The sequence below is a fragment of the Medicago truncatula genome, chromosome 6 (genome assembly GCF_003473485.1).
Source record: "Medicago truncatula cultivar Jemalong A17 chromosome 6, MtrunA17r5.0-ANR, whole genome shotgun sequence".
Lineage (NCBI taxonomy): Eukaryota > Viridiplantae > Streptophyta > Magnoliopsida > Fabales > Fabaceae > Medicago > Medicago truncatula.
Window position 1 is genome coordinate 13,110,571 of NC_053047.1, and position 20,349 is coordinate 13,130,919.

The 20,349-nt window shown below is 34.0% G+C and overlaps 1 protein-coding gene across 1 annotated transcript; it reads left to right on the forward strand.

Moving 5' to 3' along the window:
• The first annotated feature begins 14,938 nt into the window (after nt 1-14,938).
• Nucleotides 14,939-18,508, forward strand: LOC25496108 (trihelix transcription factor DF1). The gene is made up of 2 exons (XM_013596379.3): nt 14,939-15,355; nt 16,351-18,508. The coding sequence occupies exons 1-2, from the start codon at nt 15,087-15,089 to the stop codon at nt 18,020-18,022; spliced, it is 1,941 nt and encodes a 646-aa protein (XP_013451833.1). The 5' UTR covers nt 14,939-15,086; the 3' UTR covers nt 18,023-18,508.
• The last annotated feature ends 1,841 nt before the right edge of the window (nt 18,509-20,349 follow it).

Sequence of the window (20,349 nt, forward strand, 5' to 3'; positions counted from 1 at the left end):
GAAGAAGGAAAGAAAGTAGACCGGTAAAGCGGACAGAACAAACTGAAGGAGAATCAGACGACCCCTCATCAACAAGTTATTACTTTTCCACCTAGACAATCAGTTTCTAACCTGATCAATCAGCGGATACAAAAAATTCAATTTCGTATGATCGCCCCCAATAGGGAGCCCCAATACAAAAAAGGGAGTCGACCATGTTTACAGTTCATAACCAACGCAACCTTATGTAACAAGGAACCAGAGGTATTCACCCCAAACAACCTACTCTTATGAAAGTTAACTTTGAGGCCATAAATAACTTCAAATAGTAATGCCGCGTCATTTTTCGGAGATCAAGGCTATTTGATTAGCGTTTGACTCACTATTTTATTTCACGACTGAACAAATTTTTTTAAGGGGAAAAAGTTCCAAACAACCCATTTTGAAGAGATTTTGGGTTCGGGGGTTGGTTATATTTAGGGAAGGTATTAGCACCCTAAATATTCGTAGTACTCTACGAGAACCTCTTGAGTTTATTTAATTAATATGCTATAACTTGCTTATTATTTTTTGAAAAGAATGAATTAAAGTAGAAAAATAAAGACCTAATTATCTACATTTTTATTGATTTGGAAGGACGATTGTCCTCTGCCTACGTACCCGTGAGGGATCAAAACCTCGTAGTTCAGGGTAGAAATTGACGTTTGATTGATTTTGTGTTTTTTATTAGTTTTGAAAAGTTTTAAAGAGAAAAGCCAAGTGGCAAATAAGATTTGGTTTGTATTTTTTAATTTAAAAGAAAATGATTAAATTGATTGAAAGTTTGATTAAGAAAAATAAAATAAAAAAGGATCACTTGATTTTGGAATCAAGGTTTATTATGAAAATATTTTTGTGATTTTGATTATTTGCATGTTTTTTTGTTTTTTGGAATATTAAATGAAAATTAAACTAATGGAGCAATAAAAATAAAAGCGCGTGGATTTTTGTAGTGACGTTGGATCACCACAAAATCCCTAATCTAATTTTTTTGCATTTTTGTATATATATAAGGCAGTAAAGAAATAAAAGGACACACACACCCACACACTTTTCTCATTTATATTTACATTGGACCTAAATACATTCTAATTGCTGGAAAATAAATAACAATAATTAAAATGCTAAGTAGAAATAAAATAAAATGCAAAAATGCTAAAAAGAAATAAAATGCAAGAAAATAAAAGAAATGGACAACCGAAGGGACAAAATTCCGAAGGGACTTTTCCGAAGGGACAGAAAAAAGAGGAAGAAGAAAAGAATAGCTCGTTAACACAAGCTAAATAGGGAGAAGAGAGAAAAGTTCATTGACAACTCGAGAACTTTTGATGTGTGAAATTGTGTGGAATGAGGGCTCTATTTATAGGTGAGGAGGTTGATGAAAAAAGGAAAATTGGTTTAATGAAAATGATGGACAATTATGGTGAATTTTGAAAAAGGAATGTTAAAGTTGACACTTGACTTGAAATTTTTTTTAGACCTTGGACATTTTATTTTTGGACCTATTGACACTTTGTTTGTTTTGGACACTAATTGATTAAAAAGAAATAAAATAAAAATAAAATAAATCTAATACGAATAAAATAAAAACAAATTAAACTAAATTATGTAAAGAAAAATAAAATAAAATGATGGAAAATAAAAATTATTAAATATAAAAATAGTAACTAATCTTAAAATTAAAATTAATAAAAGATGGAAAGAAAATAAAAAGAGAAAAGAGGGTCCGACTCGGAATCAAAAATGAGGTATTTTAAAATACCTCCCTGCCGAAAATTTTTCACTGAAAAATCAGAGATCGATCAGAGTCAAGTGACATGTGTCAGTGGGGCCTTAGGTCAAAAATTGGGGTATGACAAGTAACAACATCGCTTTCAAAACACAAATGTTCACCCAACTTTTAGTACCAATCAGTAATGTATCATCGGGGAACTGAAGATGAGTTATATTAATATTACCTTGCGGCCCCATCTCATAACCTTGAAATAGCCCCTTATTGGCCATCACCTTTATCATAACATTTAACCCCTCTGCCGCAAGCAAAAAGAGGAAAGGCGACAAAGGGTCCGCTTGACAAAGGCCTCTTTCCATCGTAAATTCATCTGTAGGGCTGCCATTTACAAGAACAAACATTGATACTGATGAAATACATTCCAACATCCATGTCCTCCATTTGCTTAGAAAGTTCATTTTACCCATCACATCAATTAAATAACGGCAATTCACTGAATCATACACTTTTTTAAAATCCAGTTTAAACAATAATAATTATTTATTTCTATTAGTCGAATCATCAACCATCTCATTTTCAATTAGAATTCCATCAAGTATCTAACGCCCCTTCACAAAAGCTGTCTGTGTGTTTGAAATTAGGTACCAATAACTTGACACAGATGATTATCCAAAACCATCGAAAGAATTTTGTACTAATTGTTCACCAAAGAAATAGGCCGAAAGTCAGCCAAGCATTGAGTGCTTTCGACATTCAGAATCAACACAATGAAGGTGCTATTTATTCCACGAGTCAATTTACCGTACCGTACCAGTGAAACTCATCAAAGAACCGCTTCAAATCATTTTTTACCTCCTCCCAAATATCCTTCTAAAAACCAAGATTAATATCATCCGGCCCTGGACTTTTGAAACTATCACAATCCGTCATCGCATTTTTAATCTCCTCTTCAGAAAAATGTGTTGTCAACAGCATGCCACCCTCCTCCGATATTGAATTAAACGATAAATCTTCCACAACCGGTCGGCTGTGCATAATAGACTTGAAATGATTTTGAAAATGGTAAAAAATAGCTCCTCTCACACTTGGGAAACCTTCAACTTGCTCCCAATTAACCTTAATAGAGATAATAGCATTCACCCTCCTTCTTGCAAACATAATAGAGTGGAAGAATTTAGAGTTTGAATCTCCCGCCCTTAACCAATTCAACTGGGACTTTTTCCAATGCATGCTAGAATGTAATTTTGTAAAAGACAAGATTTGAGCTGAGAGAATATATAACTCGTCCACCTCTTCTTCTTCTAAAGTGTGCGCCTCTGCTTTGAAATTCAAACAAGAAATACAATCTTTTACCAAGGAGATTTTGCGTATGAGTTTGGTGTCAAGCTTTCAAACACCCTTTTACCAACTTCAATTTTTTCTTGATTACAAAACCACCCCAACCTTCAACCTGAAGAGTTTTCCACTTTTCTCGCACAAATTCCTTATAACCGGGTAACTTTGTCCAACATTTCAACATATGAATCGGTTTAGGGCCCCAATTAACTTCATCTACAGTCAACGACAACAGACAATGGTCCGAAATAGAACGCGCAAGCGCAACTTGAACACAGTTTGGCCAACAAGCGCCCCACACTCCAAACAACAAAAAGCGGTCTAAACGGCTCATCGATGCACCAAATAGCTCAACTTGTAGTTCTTCGAGAACTATATAATAAATGATCAAGAAAAAAATTATTTGGGTAATCCTTTAAGGATTGTTTAATACACTTAAAATTGAGCATTTGAAACATGATTTGTAAACTTCTGGTTTACATTAATATAAGATTCATTTGTTCTAATTCATTTGAAACAATAAATGAATAAAATAATTCTATCCAAATTAACATATATATATATATATATATATATATATATATATATATATATATATATATATATATATATTATAAAGTCTTGATTTATCTTTTGCATTCTCATAGATATAAAAAGAGCTAAACATAAAATTTCTCCAACAAATAAAACTTTATAAATCATGCATAATTTTTAGATAAGTAATTACGAAACACAAATTGTGAATAAAAATATATTTCCAAAGTTCGACATCTCCGAAATTTATATTCTATGTATGATCAAGATAAAATAAATTTATTTAATAAGAAAATATACATATTATGTATCATATCAATAATATGAACCTACCGAACCAATTATCATAACCATGACATTCGTTATCCAAAAAATAGTATGAATCATTCAGCTATGGGAATGACATTCAATTTAGGCTTATTTAATTCGTTGGTACTCTAAATAATATTAAATTTTTATTTTGGTCTCACAATTAATAAAACTCAAGTTTTAGTCCGTCACTTTTTCCTCCGTTTGCTAAATAAATCTCTAACTGTTAACTTTAACCTCAAATGTGTATGGTGGACCAACCTTAAGAGTGGTCCACCATAGATCATATTATTTTTATTAATATAAACTATTTGATCTTTTTTTATTAAAGGAGGACTATTAGATCATGCATGTCTACTATATCTTAATCTGAACCAACATCATCTAACATTATATCCCACACACTCCCTCTTAATCGTCACCTCTTCTTCTCAATGTGATTTTTTAAGATGAATTTTGATGTGGGGTTGTTTTAAGTTCTCGTGTTCTTCATGATCTTCATAGGATTCATGAAGAACCAAAAAAATTAATTTTTTCCCCAATCTATCTCTCTCAATCCCGATTTACTCTCTCTTCCCTCAAACACCTTTTTTTCCCAAACTTTTCCCTACCTCTCATATACCACTCCCCCCTTCTATCATCTTCATTGCATTCTCCTCCTTCTCTTTCATTTTTGGCTTCTTAATAAAAAAATCAATCACAGCTTCAATTGATCAAAATCCAAACAAAGAATAAGGCTACGAGGAATTGGGTTTTATGACCCAGATGGGATTACTGCTAAAGGGGACACATATTGCAAACTTCAATTTCAATTTTTCTGTTGAATTTAAATTCAATTTTTTTTGTCGAATTCGAATTTGGATTTGGGGTACGTAAATTTGATTAAGAGAGAGGGATTGAGATTGGTTCGTCTACTCAAAACACTTCAGCTTATGGAGAAAAACCTTTCCCCGTATGTTGGAAATGAACTCTACGGCTTCAACGGTTCGTTTACTCAACCATGGGGCTACGTATAATTGATGGTCACTTCCGACGAAAAGGAGGCCAAGAAAACAATAAAGATCTCAGTCTTGGTGATCGACTGCCCTTCTCTATAACTGCATTATAGGGAGAACTGGGCTCGCCCAATTGGGCGCCGTATGTTCAACCGCTCATCTGAAGTTGAAATACCATGCGAAAGAGGGCGTCATCGCCTCTCTCAATGGAGACATCGAAGCTGCACAGAGATGTTTCCTCCAGGCTAACAAGTCCCAGAACTCAGTTTCCCAATCCAGCAAGTCTGCCGAAGACAAATGGAAAGCTGCTACGAGTACTATGGATGCCAACTTGGGCAAACTTGACCCCAGGTTCACTAAGGAAGACCTAAAGGAACAGAACAGGGAAAAGAAGGATCCGCTCAACGCGAAACTTCTTAGACCTATTCCTGACAGGTGATTTCGAGCTGGTCCCTTTCGGCGACGACCCCTCGAAAAACTTTAAGATCGGCAAGGATCTTCTAGAACTTGTCAAGGCACAGCTGGTAGCCTGCCTCAGGGAAAACGCTGACTTATTCACTTGGAGCGCGGCTGATATGCCCGGAATCGACCCTAGTGTCGCTTATCACCAGCTTACAGTAGATCCAGGTGTAAGAATTATAGCTCAGCGATGTAGAAAGCAGTCTCCTGAAAAATCAGAGGCTGCAGAAAAAGCTGTAATATACCTCCTAGAGGCAAATTTCATTTATGAGGCCAAGTATACTACTTGGCTCTCCAATGTTGTACTTGTCAAGAAATCTAATGGAAAATGGCATATGTGTGTTGACTATATCGATCTTAATAGAGCCCGCCCTAAAGACGCATATCCTCTTCCTAACATCGATAAACCCGTAGATAATTCCTCCGGCCACAAACTTTTATCCTTCATGGACACCTATTCTGGGTACAACCAGATACTTATGGCTGAAGAAGATAAAAAGAAAGCAGCCTTCATGACCGAATCAGGGAACTATTACTACAACGTAATGCCCTTCGGTCAAAAATTCGAAGAAAACATAAGAGATAGAGAAAGAGATGTGTGTGTGGGTGTCTATATATATATATATGGAGAGAGAGAGAGAGAGAGAGACAGACAGACAGACAGAGGTCAATTGCACCAATATTCCTTTTCGTTGGAGGTGAGGTCCAACAGGGAGGAAGGGTTCCAAGCAGGGTGCCACAAACGGGGAGGGACGGGGATGATTAGCATGGTGTGAGACCGCGACTTTGAAAAGCGTTGTGACAGGAGCATCGAGGTCAGGACATATAACGGGAGAGCAAGCGACACGGAGGTTCGACTGGGTATGGTGATCGACGGTCTAGGTAAAGGATTAATGTAGGTTCGTAGATAACAACTTGTGAGAGGGGCGACTTTAGGTTTGAAGAACTATCACCATCAACAAGGAGGAGAAATCAACGCCAGTCTAAATCCATAAAATTGCGCCGTAATGATGACAACAGCCATGTGGCTGCAGCTATTCTCCATGGGCAGCGGCACACCATGGAAGGGAGGATGCGCAAATTGATTCTTCGTATCAACGGTTTGTCACTTTCTATTTTACAAATTTTCCGGCACAATTATCAAATTTTTATGTAAGGAAAGACTTTGTAGTGTGTGGTATACTTGAGGATGTTGTGGTTCCTGGTAAACGGAATGTGCATGGGGAGCTTTATGGTTTTGTGAGGTTCTTGAAAGTGAAAGATGTTGGTAAGCTATTGAAAGAGGTGAATGATGTTTGTCTCGGTAACTTTCGTGTAAGGGCCAAAGTGGCTTGTTTTTATAGCTCAGCTGTTCTTGTGGGGTGGGGGGAGTGTGCGGAGGAAGGTGTAGGTGTGGGAGTACGATTGGAGGCAGGGAAGAAGAGAGATCAAAATATTCAGGAGAGAGAGGATGTGTGGGAGGGAGGTAAAAAAAACATGGTGGGGAGAAGCATGTGGGTGGGGTAGAAAAAAAGCGTGAGTTTGGGGTTGCATGGTGTGGGGGGAGGGAGTCTGGAGGTAGTGAAGGAAGGTGGGGGGACGAGTGGTGAGGGAGAGGTGCAGGTGGGTAAGGTAGTGGTTCGGATGAGGGGTGGCAAGGGAAGGAGGGTGAAAGAGGGGCGTGGAGGTGGGAGCAAAGAGAAGGGAGACGATTGAAGTTCGGAAAGCAATGGGGAATGGTCGAGTTTCGGATGGCATGTTATGCACACAACATGTTCATAATTTGGTACAGATGTATACGTCCCAAGAGGATGACTTGAAGTGGGCACGTAGTGGAATGGTAGCCCGACTGATAAATTTCCTCTAAGAAGGGACCTGCGTCAAGGTGACCCTCTTTCACCCTTTTTGTTTTTTCTAATAGCATATGGGCTGAATATTATGATGAAGGTTATGGTTTTAGTATGCTATTTTTAGAGGTTACAATGTTGGTTTGGAAAATCCAGTGGTAATATCTCATCTTCAGTTTACTGATGACACATTGATTTTAGGGGGAAAAAGTTGGGCGTTTCTTGTCCTTTTTGAGGCAGTGTCTAGTTTAAAAGTTAATTTTCACAAAAGTTTGTTGGTTGGTGTTAATATATCCAATTCTTGGTGGACTGAGGCGGCTTCAGTTTTGAGTTGTAAAATGGGTAAAATGCCTTTCCTTTATTTGGGTATGCCAATTGGTAGTAATCCGCAAAGGTTGTCATTTGGGGAGCCTGTTGTTAACCGTATAAAATCTAGACTGGCTGGTTGGCAAAGTCAGTTTTTTTCCTTCGGTGGTCGCTTGATCCTTCTAATGTATGTCCTGACTGCTCTGCCTGTCTATGCTCTTTCCTTCTTCAACGATCCATCTAGTATAATCTCTTCCATAGAATCTCTTTTGAATAAATTTTTCTAAGGGGAGTGAGGATCATAGGAAAATCTCTTGGGTAGGATGGAGATCTGTTTGTATACGGAAGGAGTGTGGTGGTTTGGGGGGTTTGGTAGTTGAAGGAGTTTAATGTGACGTTGATGGGAAAGTGGTGTTAGAGATTTTTAGTAGATATAGGGGTATTGTGGTATAAAGTGTTGGTGGCTAGGTATGGTGAGGAGGATATGAGGTTGGAGGATGGGAGTCGGAGTTGCTCTTTGTGGTGGAAGGAGGTAGTAAAATTTCGGGACGGGGTAGGTGGTAGCGCTGATCGGTGGTTTGAGGGGTGTGTGGCGCGGCGGGTAGGCGATGGGGCTGGCACGTTATTTTGACATGATCGTTGGTGTGGTAATGTTCCTTTTCGTGTGCGTTTTAACTGGTTATTTGATTTAGCATAGAATAAATCAGCTACGGTAGAAACATGTTTTTGCAAGGTTGGGAGGAATGAGGGAGGCATGGAAGTGGCGTAGGAGATTGTAGGTATGGGAAGAGGAGTTACTAAAGGAGTGTAAGTTATTACGCCATGATGTTTCTTTGCAAACTCTTTCATTTGATGTGTGGTAGTGGCTTCCAGACCCGTTATGAGGTTATTCAGTTTGTGGTGTTTATGATATGCTCACTTCTCATGAGAGCCCGCAGGTTCGGTATGATTTGGATCTAATTTGGCAAAAACAAGTTCAGCTAAAGGTTCCCATTTTCGCATGGTGGTTGCTTCGTAATAGACTACCTACAAAATTAAATTTGGTGAATGGAGGTGTTCTGTCTCCAGAGGCGTGCTTGTGTGTTTTTGGTTGTGGTCAGGTGGAGGACGCTCAACATCTGTTTGTATCTTGTAGATTCTTTGGATCTATGTGGCCTTTACTGTGGTCGTGGATTGGATTTGAAGGGGCAAACCATCAGGATATTTCATATCACTTTACTTAGCTTATTTTCTCCACAAGTGGACTGAAATCGCAGCGGTCCTTCCTCCAGCTTGTTTGGCTTCTTAGTGTCTGAATTTTGTGTAATGAACGAAACAACTTGTTATTTAATAATAAAGAAAGCTCTATAAGTCAACTACTAGATAAAGTAAATTCATATTCATTGTGGTGGCTGAATGCTAAATAAGCTACTTTTGTATTTGGTGAATACTTGTGGTGGACGAGCCCCTTGTCGTGTTTAGGCATTGACTAGTTCACTTTTTGTATCTCTTGTTGACTGCTTGTAATTTTTTAGTGGTCTTTTCGGTGCGACTCGTGCTGAGGGGACTGTTATAGCATTGTTAATATAATTCTATTTGCTTGTTCAAAAAAATATAATTAATTAAATAACTAAAAATATAATTAATTGAATAACTAAAAAAATAATCATTAAGTTAATTAAAATTTGAAACCAAATTTAAAATTAAATTAACTTTGATAGAGTCCTTTTTAATTTATAGGGTATATTTGTACTTTTAAAACTAATACACAATTCTTTCTTCTCTATTTCTCTTATAAGAAACAACACATTAAATTTATAACAAACAACTTATTAAATTTTTTATTTCTCACCTACTTCTCTCTTTTTATACTCTCTCTCATCTTTATACTCTCTCTCATCTCTCTCTCATCTTACTTTCTTTTTACAACTAAACACACCCTAAAAGTGTGAATTATTGTAGACAACATCACATCATGAACTTAATTACCATAAGAATGATTGAAACTGTGTAAAATAGTCAAACCAGAGGTTGTGTCTTGGACCGCCATAAACCCTTCAAACCACTTCGCCCCACATGATCAAATTCTCTAGTCGATTACTTATCCAATTATCTCATAATTTTAAACTTCTCTTCATAGTTTCAACCACACAAACATTTCTCACCATGATAATTTATCACCTTTACCCCCATAATCTCTATGATAACAATACCAATTCATAGAATGACAACAACCTTAATATAAGAATACCTTAAGATGAAAGTTTCCCCCCTTACCTCGAATTTTCCGAAAGTGCATCTATTGGTCTGAGTCTCCTTAGCAAGGGTTTGCCTCATTTTCTCTCTTCCTTTCTCTGGTTTCTCACGTTCAACAATCCTTGACCTCTCTCTCTCTCTCTCAAAATTCTAGTTTCTCCTTTACCCCTCTCAATTTCTTTCTTCTGTTTTCTGTAACCCTAATTCTCTCATGATCTCCTCTATTTATAGCTACTGTTTGGGATTAGTGTTTCTCACATCTTAGACTGACTTGCTATCTGCACCCTAGTCTGGTTACTATGCTTTATGTAACTATGCGACATTGCTATTTACACCACCCTCTATCTAAATCACTAAATGCTACGCAACTTACTATTTACACAATTTTTTTCACCCATTTTTGCTAATACACCTATGTTTTCACTCTACCTTCTTATCAATGCTAAAAACATTATTTACTTCCTAAGACAGTTTTTCTCCCATTATTTAAGGTTAACCCCTCTACTTCGTCATTATTCATAAAATCTATAACTACGAATAATTTGTTTTAATAATATCAAGCAATCAACACTAATAATAATAATAACACTAATATTATTCAACAATAATACTGATATTATTTAATAATAATATTAACGGCTTAATATTAAAAATTGGGTGTTACAAATACTCCCTTCAATATTTATTATAAAAGATAAACGTAAAATGGAAACCGGTCCCTCTAGAGCAATGGTTAATCCTGAGTCAAGGACCATTGTGATAGACAGGTGTAGAGTCAATGACCAAAGTGACTATTTACTCTTAAAAATAATACTTTTTTTGGTATCTTTAGTCAAAAAAATTGATTTTGAACAAAAGAGAAAATTAAATGAGATTCATGCATTTGAGATTTAGAAATTAAATTCGAGATTTAGGGATTTGAGATTCAATTTGTGTATATTAATTTTCGGTTTAGGGACTAAAGTGACAATTTTCTAATTTAACTTTAATCCCTATGACACCTCATGCATGCCACCTCATCATTAACATAAATTTTTAATGCCAGAGACTAAACTGATAACAAAAGTGCACATTTAGAGACTACTTTGTATTTAATCCTGAGACAGAGACCATTGTGACAACGAGGTGCAGAGTCAGATATCAAAGTGACTATTTACTCTGTTTTTAATTTAAAACATTCTTAACCAGTGATCCATGGACATCGAGTAGTATGACCCAAGATAAACAAATCAACAATATATCAACTTTTGTTTACTCATTCGTCTTTTCTAAAAAAGGATCAAAGGAGTCTAACAAAAAATTAGATAAATAAAAATTTGGATCAAATACATTAACTTTTATTAATCTAACTTGAATTTTCAAGTGTATTTATTACATAGGAGTATTAAAAGGCCAAAGTAAGATCTATATTTATGTCTAGTTTGGCTATTTTACCTCAATGTTACCCATTGCCACTTAGATCCAAAACAAAAATTAATACAGCCCTAAAAAAAGCACGTAAAACACTAATGGCAATATTTAAATTCACCTAAAATAAAAAGATACTTCCTCCATTCTGCAATAGATGATTCATTTGAAAATGTGTAATTTTTGATCTAATTTACTTTGACCATATTTTTTTACTAATATAAAAGGTAAATAATATCATATAAGATGTCGTTAGATTCATCTCGATGAGTATTTTCAAAATATCAAATTTTCACAATTTTTTTCTAATATATTATTCAAAATATTTAAACTCAAAATTATGCATTGATATGTGTAATAAAGTCAACTATGTCATATATTACGAGACGGAATGAGTATTAAAAGAAGAAAATAATCAGAAGTTTTTGGGACTAAAAGAGTTAAAAGATATCAAAAAAATGAAACTGCAAAAGAAAAGCTGACCTACACGAGCTGGCTTTTACCTAAATTTAGCTGCACAGACAAAAACCAAGTTATTGTTTCCATTTTTCAGCATCTTTTTACGAAGCTGTTTTAAAAAACTGTCATATTTTATTTTTTATTTTTTCTTTATGTATAAACACCTGTATATATCTTTCATTCAGTGCCACTTTATTATAATTACAGTGAGAAAGAAGAAACCAGGTGCATGAATTTACATTGCCCAAGAAGATACCTCCTCAAAACTAATTTTTTAAATAAATAAAAGAAAGATGTTAACAAATGTTTTTAAGGTACTGCATTCATCCTATTTTGAATAATTTATTTTTAAAATATGTACTATTCACGTAACATATTTTGATCATATTTTTTTTTTTATTGATATACAAAGAAAAATTAAAGCAAATAAGATGTTGGATTTGTCTCAATGAATATTTTCCAAATATTAAATTTCAAAAATTTTTATAGGAGAATGCTACGAGTGCCCTACGAGTATTTGTTAAGCAACTAAAACAAGTAAGTTTTTAATAAAAAGTAGTGTAATCATTACTTGGTCAAATGTAATCGCTCACATTTCTAAGAGAAAATTTCTACTTATGGATTTCTTAACCAATGTCCTTAGAACAATGGTTAGCAATACCCTTTTTTATAATATTATTAATGATATTTAAGATCAAAATTAGGCATGGCAGCAAATCCCATAACCGTGGTTACCCACCTGAACCAAACCTATCTCGACAGGTTTTCGCCGTTTTGACTGGGTTTGGGTATGAGTTTGCGTTTTCCCCGATTTCAAGACACAGGTATGGGACGGGTAAAGGGTATATAGGTACCCACCCTGAACCCATACCCAAACCCGTCCCGAATTGAGAAAATTATTTTATATTGATATGTCATGTTATTTTGTTTGATAATTGTCGTGTTATAAAAATTATCATTGATATTTAAAGGAGCAACTAAATCAATCGGTCTAATAAAGTTAAAGTGAGCATATTGCTGGATAATGCATTACAACATTTCTCTAGGGGTTGCAAGAAAAACTTACATTTTTTATTAAAAAAAATATATTCAATGCAGGGATGGGGATGAGGCAGGGATACCCGAACCCGCCGAGGAAGAAGATGTGGTTAAATTTCTCATCCCCGTTGGATATGTGTATGGTAACAGATAAAAATATATTAGAATCGGGTATGGGCACGAGGAATGTAAAACAATCCCAACCCCGCCCTAATACCATGCCTAATCAAAATGATGCATTGTCATATGTGACAAAGTCAACTGTTCTTATAATATCGGATGGGGGGGAGTTTGTTTAAGCATAAAAAAGTATTAACTTTTACATCGAAAATTGTGTAGTTATAACTTTTACATTTATTGACTTGTATTTTCAAAACAAATTTTCTTTTTATGGCTTCCTTCAACATCGTCTTTAGAACACTTATTAACAAGAGCCTAAAAAATCATTCTAGCATGACAGTCATTTCTAGTAAAAAAATCATAGAAACATTGATTTTTGAAAAAATAATGTCTCTAGATAAAATTTGTTTCTTATTTTTTCTTTTCATTCAAATTCTAAAGTCTTACAAGTATAGTTTTCATCCCTCTATTTTAGTTGAACAACAATTTTAATTTCACATTTTTTAATTACACAATTTTTGTCCTCAATTTTAAAAATTAGCTTGGTGACCTGAGATGAAAATGAATGGATTAATTGTTGTGTGTCTTAAAAAATATGATGTTAAATTGACACATGACTGAACATACAGATTTAAAAGAATATCAATTGAAATAATATAAGAGTTTTAGAGTAAACAATTTATTGTCACATTTTTAAAATAGGCAGTCAAAATTTCTGAAATAACAGATCAAGATATTGCAATTAAAAATAAAGAGACCAAATTTACTGTTTGACCAAAAAAAGAGGCCAAAATTAAATTTAACTCTATTTCCAAGAAAAGGATAAAATATAACAATTATTATGAAACTGAAGAGTAAAAACAATGTCAAATGTATTTGATTATGATTTCAACCATATACATTTGACATTTTCTTGCATTTAATTTTAAAGGAAATACACTTTGTGCCCAAAAAAAAAAAGATATACTTTAGTGAATTATTTTTTAGGGGATTCTTTAATGAATTATATCATTTAATCTTTTATATTAATATCACAAATAAATAATGACACATTAATAAAAATAAAATGAACCTTTGACCAAAATAATAATAATAATAATAAAATAAAATTGTAAAAAATGAACAAAGACAAATATAATTAATGCTCATTAATGTTGTAAAAAACATATTAACACAAAACTAATTTTATTTAAAATGATCTATAAAAGGCAAATGGAATTTTTTTATCAACTTTTCATCACGGTTTAATGACTAATATCCATTAGAAAACGTGGGTTTTAAAGTATATTCTTCCTTTTCAACCAATTTTTTTTCATATGCAAAAATTAAAGATCGAACTCATAAACACCTACTTATAGGATCAAATCTTCTATAACTTGAACAATCCATACGTGACTAATAAAAATCAAATCTAATGGTGTGTCTTAAATTATTTTATTTTATTTTTCCTGAAATACCCTTCAATTAATTGAAATTTTATTTTACAACAAATTTCCATGAATGACAATTTAGAAAATATATATTTTAACTTCAAGAAAATTAAATGAAATTATTGGCCGAGATTCGAAGTTAGTTTTTCTGGTTATATATAAGTTGGGAAGGAATACTCCCTCAAACCACAAAATTACCGTGATAAATCGTGTTACACAAATTAAGTAAGAATTATCAACGAATAATTTAAACTTTGAGTTCATATTAGTACTAATAAATGAATAATTCAACCTACACTACTAAAAAAGAAAAATTAAGGAGGAAATTAGTGACGGAAAAAATAAAATTGCTCACGAATTCTTTGATCGTAAAATTTAATGACGGAATTAGAGAGGAATTTCACGTTTTCCCTCTCTAAATTTTCCTCACTAATTTTTTCTTTTTTAGTAGTGCTATATAATATAGTAATAATTTTTTTTTAAAAGAAATAATCTTTTTAGTATTAAAATTGGCATGGTAATAAATAAATACCATTATTTTGACCAAAAAATTAAAATAAATATCATTATTATTTATTGACAAAAAAAATAAATTACTTACCTGGCAGATCGCACCCAAATAATTTTTTTTTTTTTAAATTCACCAGACAGACACACGTTCTATTTCTATGATAAAAATTAAAAAAATACCCATAAAAAATAATTCACTACCCTTTATATTTTCTCACATATTTTTTTCTCTGTAAATTGTTTAGGTTCTGTGCTGTTTTTTGTAAGGCACAAACTAGAGAGAGAGAGAAAGAGACATTCAAAGAGAGAGAAAGAAACATAGAGAGAGAGAGAGAGATATATAGAGAGAGAGAGTGCTCACTCCTATGCAGCTATGCTAGGGGACTCAGCAGTGTTGGGAACAGGAGGAGGAAGCTCAGGAGATGGAGCAGGAGCTTACCATGATGGTGGTGGTGGATCAATTTCAGGTGATGATGAAAGAGGGGGTGGAAGTAGTAGAAATGAAGAGGGTGTGGATAGAAGTTTTGGTGGTAATAGATGGCCAAGACAAGAAACACTTGCTTTGTTGAAGATAAGGTCTGATATGGATGGTGCTTTTAAAGATGCAAGTGTTAAAGGTCCCTTATGGGATGAAGTTTCAAGGTTAGTCAAATTTTTTTCAATTTTTTTTATTTTAATTATTTGTGATTTTATTCAACTTGTTAATCCAATGCCACCTTCTGAAATCTAAAAAAAAAAAATTCACTTTGAGTTCATGTTTTGTATTTTAATTTATTTCAATGTGTTTCAATTTTCATTTCACCTCAATTCCATTTTTTTATTTAATTTTTAACTTGATTCAATGCCACCTTGAGAAATCTGAATTTTGATTTCACTTCAATTTCATATTTTTATCTTTGATTTGGACTTGTTTTGATATAAAGATGAATTTTTTAATTTTTTTTGTTATTATTGAATTATTGAATTGATTATTGAGGTATCCTTATGTATATTTTTAATTTAAAGATATAAGTACTGTATAAGAAAAATTAAATAATTTAGAGATGTGTGCAAGCATCTCTCTATCTATCTATGATATGATGACTTTGATGTGATTTGCTTTTCTGACATTCATTTTGATACATGTTGTATTTTTTCCAAATAAAGTTACAAACTTGAATTGAGTCACCAAAAAGCAAGATTTTCTTCCTCCCTTATTTCAGTTACCCATTTTTAGTGTTGAAAATAAAAAAATATGATGGTAGATTACAAAATCTTTGTTCACACTTTGATTCATGTGTTTTCCATGAGAAACAAACTTTTTTATTTTTCAACATTTTACGCTATTTAATTAATTTTTTGTCATTATTAAAAAAAATCTTCACTCCAATTACATCAACTTTGATATATAATAATTTTATATTCATCTCTCCCTTATCTTAAGAAATTTAGTTACTTGCTCCATTTCAATTCTTTGGTTGTATAAATTGATTGATTTTTTTTTTATTTTATTATTATTTTTGACTCAATTCATTTATTATCTTATGCACCAATTAATTGCTTCTTATCCTAAAGATTTAATGAGATAAGAAAAAGCCAGAAATTTTATTTTTTCTTTAATTAATTTTGTCTTTATTTTTGGGTACTTTGGCTAATAGGAAAATGGCAGATCTTGGATATCAAAGAAACTCCAAAAAATGCAAAGAAAAGTTTGAGAATGTTTACAAATATCACAAGAGAACCAAAGAAGGAAGAGGTGGTAAATCAGATGGTAAAACTTATAGATTCTTTGATCAATTACAAGCCCTTGAAAACAACCCTTCAATGCATCAATCACCTTCAATAACACCACCACCCATTAGTACTATTCCCACCCCTACAACAACACCTTCATTTCTATCTGCACCTCCTACCACCACTGTTCCATCAACCACAATTCCAATGTCTTACACACAATCCAACCCTACACATTTTCCACCAATACCATCATCAACAAACCCTATAAATACTAATAACCCTATTCCTCAAATTACTACAACACCCCCACCATCATCATTCCCCAACATTTCAACAGATTTCTTCTCGAATTCAAGTTCGTCTTCAACTTCTTCTGAGGAAACGACGACAATGGAAGGGGGATCGAATCGGCGGAAGAGGAAGAGGAAATGGAAGGATTTCTTTGAGAGACTAATGAAGGAGGTTGTTGAGAAACAAGAGGAGTTACATAAGAGATTCTTGGAAGCTATAGAGAAAAGAGAAAGAGAGAGAGGTGCAAGAGAAGAAGCTTGGAGGTTGCAAGAGATGCAAAGGATTAATAGAGAAAGGGAAATTCTTGCTCAAGAGAGATCTCTTGCTGCTACTAAAGATGCTGCTGTTATGGCTTTTTTGCAGAAGATTGCTGAACAACAAGAACAACAAAATCTTGTTCCTCCTGTATTGAACAACAGCACCATTGTTCCTCAGCAGCAACAAGCGCCGCAAGAAACTATACCAACCCCAACACCGAAACCGACACCAACACCAACACCAACACCAGTACCGTTGCCAGCAGCAGCAGCACCATTGCCAATACCGATACCAGCAATACCTACACCGCAGCAAGTTCAAAATCCAACTGTAACAGTGCAACAACAAACATCAGTCATTCCTCAGGCTTCACCGTTGCCACAACATCAGCAGCAGCAACAGCAGGTTCAGGTACAACAGCAGCAAGTGATGAATATGGAAGTTGCGAAAAGTGATAACAATGGTGAGAGTATGATGCATGCAAGTTCTTCTAGGTGGCCAAAAACTGAGGTTGAGGCATTGATAAAGCTGAGAACAACTCTTGATATGAAGTACCAAGAGAATGGACCTAAAGGGCCATTATGGGAGGAGATTTCAGGGTTGATGAAGAAAATGGGGTACAATAGGAATGCAAAGAGGTGCAAAGAGAAATGGGAAAACATTAACAAGTATTTCAAGAAAGTGAAGGAAAGCAACAAGAAGAGGCCAGAAGATTCAAAGACATGTCCTTACTTTCACCAACTTGATGCTCTATACAGGCAGAAGAACAAGGTGGAGGGTGCAGCTGCTGCTGCGTCGAGGCCTGAGGGAACGATGATGGCACCGTTGATGGTTCAGCCGGAGCAGCAGTGGCCTCCACAGCAACAGGTGCCACCAGCAGCCGGGGCGGATGTGACCATGGAGGAAGCTGAGACTGAGAATGATCGGCCGCATCGAGATGAAGAAGAATATTATGACGATGATGACGGTGATGATGACGAGGACGAAGACGAAGGTATTGACAATTATGAAGTGGTTGCCAACAAACCACCGCCACCTCAATGAAAATAATGATTGTAATTAATCATTGAATGAGGCTCTAGGTAGGGGCTAAAAGAGTGCATGGACTGTTGTAAAAAGTGGCAGTAAGCGGCGGCAACTACACCGGCAACATTGGTGGTAGGTGGTGGTGGTTTTTTCAAATTTTTGAATATATACATAGGGGTAGAAGGGTGTGAGGATCTTTGATATAGCATATAATCACCAAGATTATATGTTGTTTCTTTTTCAAAACCGGAAACTATTAATTATTTTTTGAGCTAAATAAATAATTTCATAAGGGAGATGGGAATTTAAGATAAAGAAAATAATAGAGGAATAAACCTTGAATAATGTTATGTACTGTTCTTTTATTTTTATTTTTATGTTTAAGATGTTGTAAATGGGAGAAACCATTGATTGGGGGGTTTATTTATTTCTTCTTTACATTTAACTTTATTTTTTGGTTGAAAAGTTTCGTTACTCTTTATATATCAGTGATTTATTTTGTTTTCTGCTTTCATTGTTTAATGTTGTTATGATGAATGTGATTTTTTTGTTTAATTTCATTTAGTCTGTACACATATGAAAAAAATAAAAACACCGATTCGTTTTAGCAGAAGGGTCTAGACTCTCGGGACATGGCGAACCAAAGTTCGACTATTTGTTAGTAGAGATGCTCATATTTTGTGATTTACGATACCTTGAATAGAATTATCTCGAATATGAAAGGAAACCAAAGTTCAACTATTTGTTAGTAGAGATGCACACATTTTGTGTTTTACACGAGGATATTGGTTAGATTTTATGAAACATGGATATTCTTTAGATTAGGTGTGTTCTGATGTCGGATACACGTTGATGTCTGATACCGATACATGTTATTACACTAAATTATATTACTTTTTTAAATTATTAACAGTATCGGCGTGACTGTGTCGTATCTGATGTTCATGTTTGTATATGTGTTTTATAGGATAGATCTTAGTTGAATTTAGTTATCTGGTTAACTCTAAACACTACATTGGTTGAATATTTTTGGGTTGGCGGTAAAATATGAGAACAGGTGAAAAATGAAAATTTAAATTGTAGCTAGAAAAGAAGAGAGAAGAAAAGGAGATTGATAGAGAAAAATGGGAAAAAAGTAGAAAAAAGAGGCTTAAAATTGTGGGGACAGAAACCCAACTCTTTGTTTTGGAATAGGACCCTTCCCTTGCAGAAAATGCCAGCATCACACATGGAGTCATAAACTCTTTGTGGGAGGGTCCACCAAAAGGAATCTTGTGAGCTGTTATATATTGTGAGCCTAAAAACAATATCACATTGTAATTTTATTTTATTGTTTAGTTTTACAAGATATATGCTTCTCTTAATGGGTGTCAATACTATCAAAAGAGATGAATATTTTCATCGTTAACTTAATCCATTTTGTTTATATCTTGTTGATTTGGTTGATGCTTTCAATGAATTGTACATATTGCAAGCTAATAATACGGTGGTGCAGTTGATAAAGAGTTGACTTGCATAGAGTGTGAGTTTAACTCTGTATTAATATGAGTGACGACTATGTTGATAGATAATACGTAAATAACTTTATAAGTGTTTTATGAATATTGAAATATGTCTCATTCTTTACGCATGTTGCAAGCCAATGTGGTGTAATTGATAAAGAGTTGACTTGTATATTTGAGTGAAGACCACATTGGTAGATAATTGTAAATAATTTTTAAGTGTTTTATAAACTTTGAGATATGTCTCATTCATTGTGAACCTTTAGACCTAACTTATCTATACATTTTGCTACCGTAAACAAAAATAATTGCAGAGATTTTTGACATATATTTTATGTTAATTATTTTTTCGTGAATCATTTGAAAACAATTTAAGTATGTACTTTTTAAACAATTTATAATTTGGTTTATAACTTGTTTTATAATTAGTAACCAATACCATAAATTTTAATCATGCACGTGGCAGTAGAGGCGCTATTGAGAAGTACATCTATGCGCGGAACAATATCAAATTTTTTAGACTTTTTCAGACGATGAGATTTTAAGGCATATATAACATATCTTTACTTTACCTTTAAATCGATGGTGATGTTACTTTAATCATTAACCACCTTGTTCATTTCCCTTCCTTCTAACTACACTTAGTCTCCCGAGATTTCACATTTACCTCTTATTCCTTGAAACGTCTTCTCAATAACGTCATCTTCAATACCTCTTCAATCATTCAAAAATTTCACCATAACCTATTAGCCTCTAGAGTGATCATTTCCGCCTTTCAGGTAGTTTCACAAGTTTCACCATAACCTCTCTCAGTTTTCCGTTGAGTGTCTGAGAGCTCTAAAT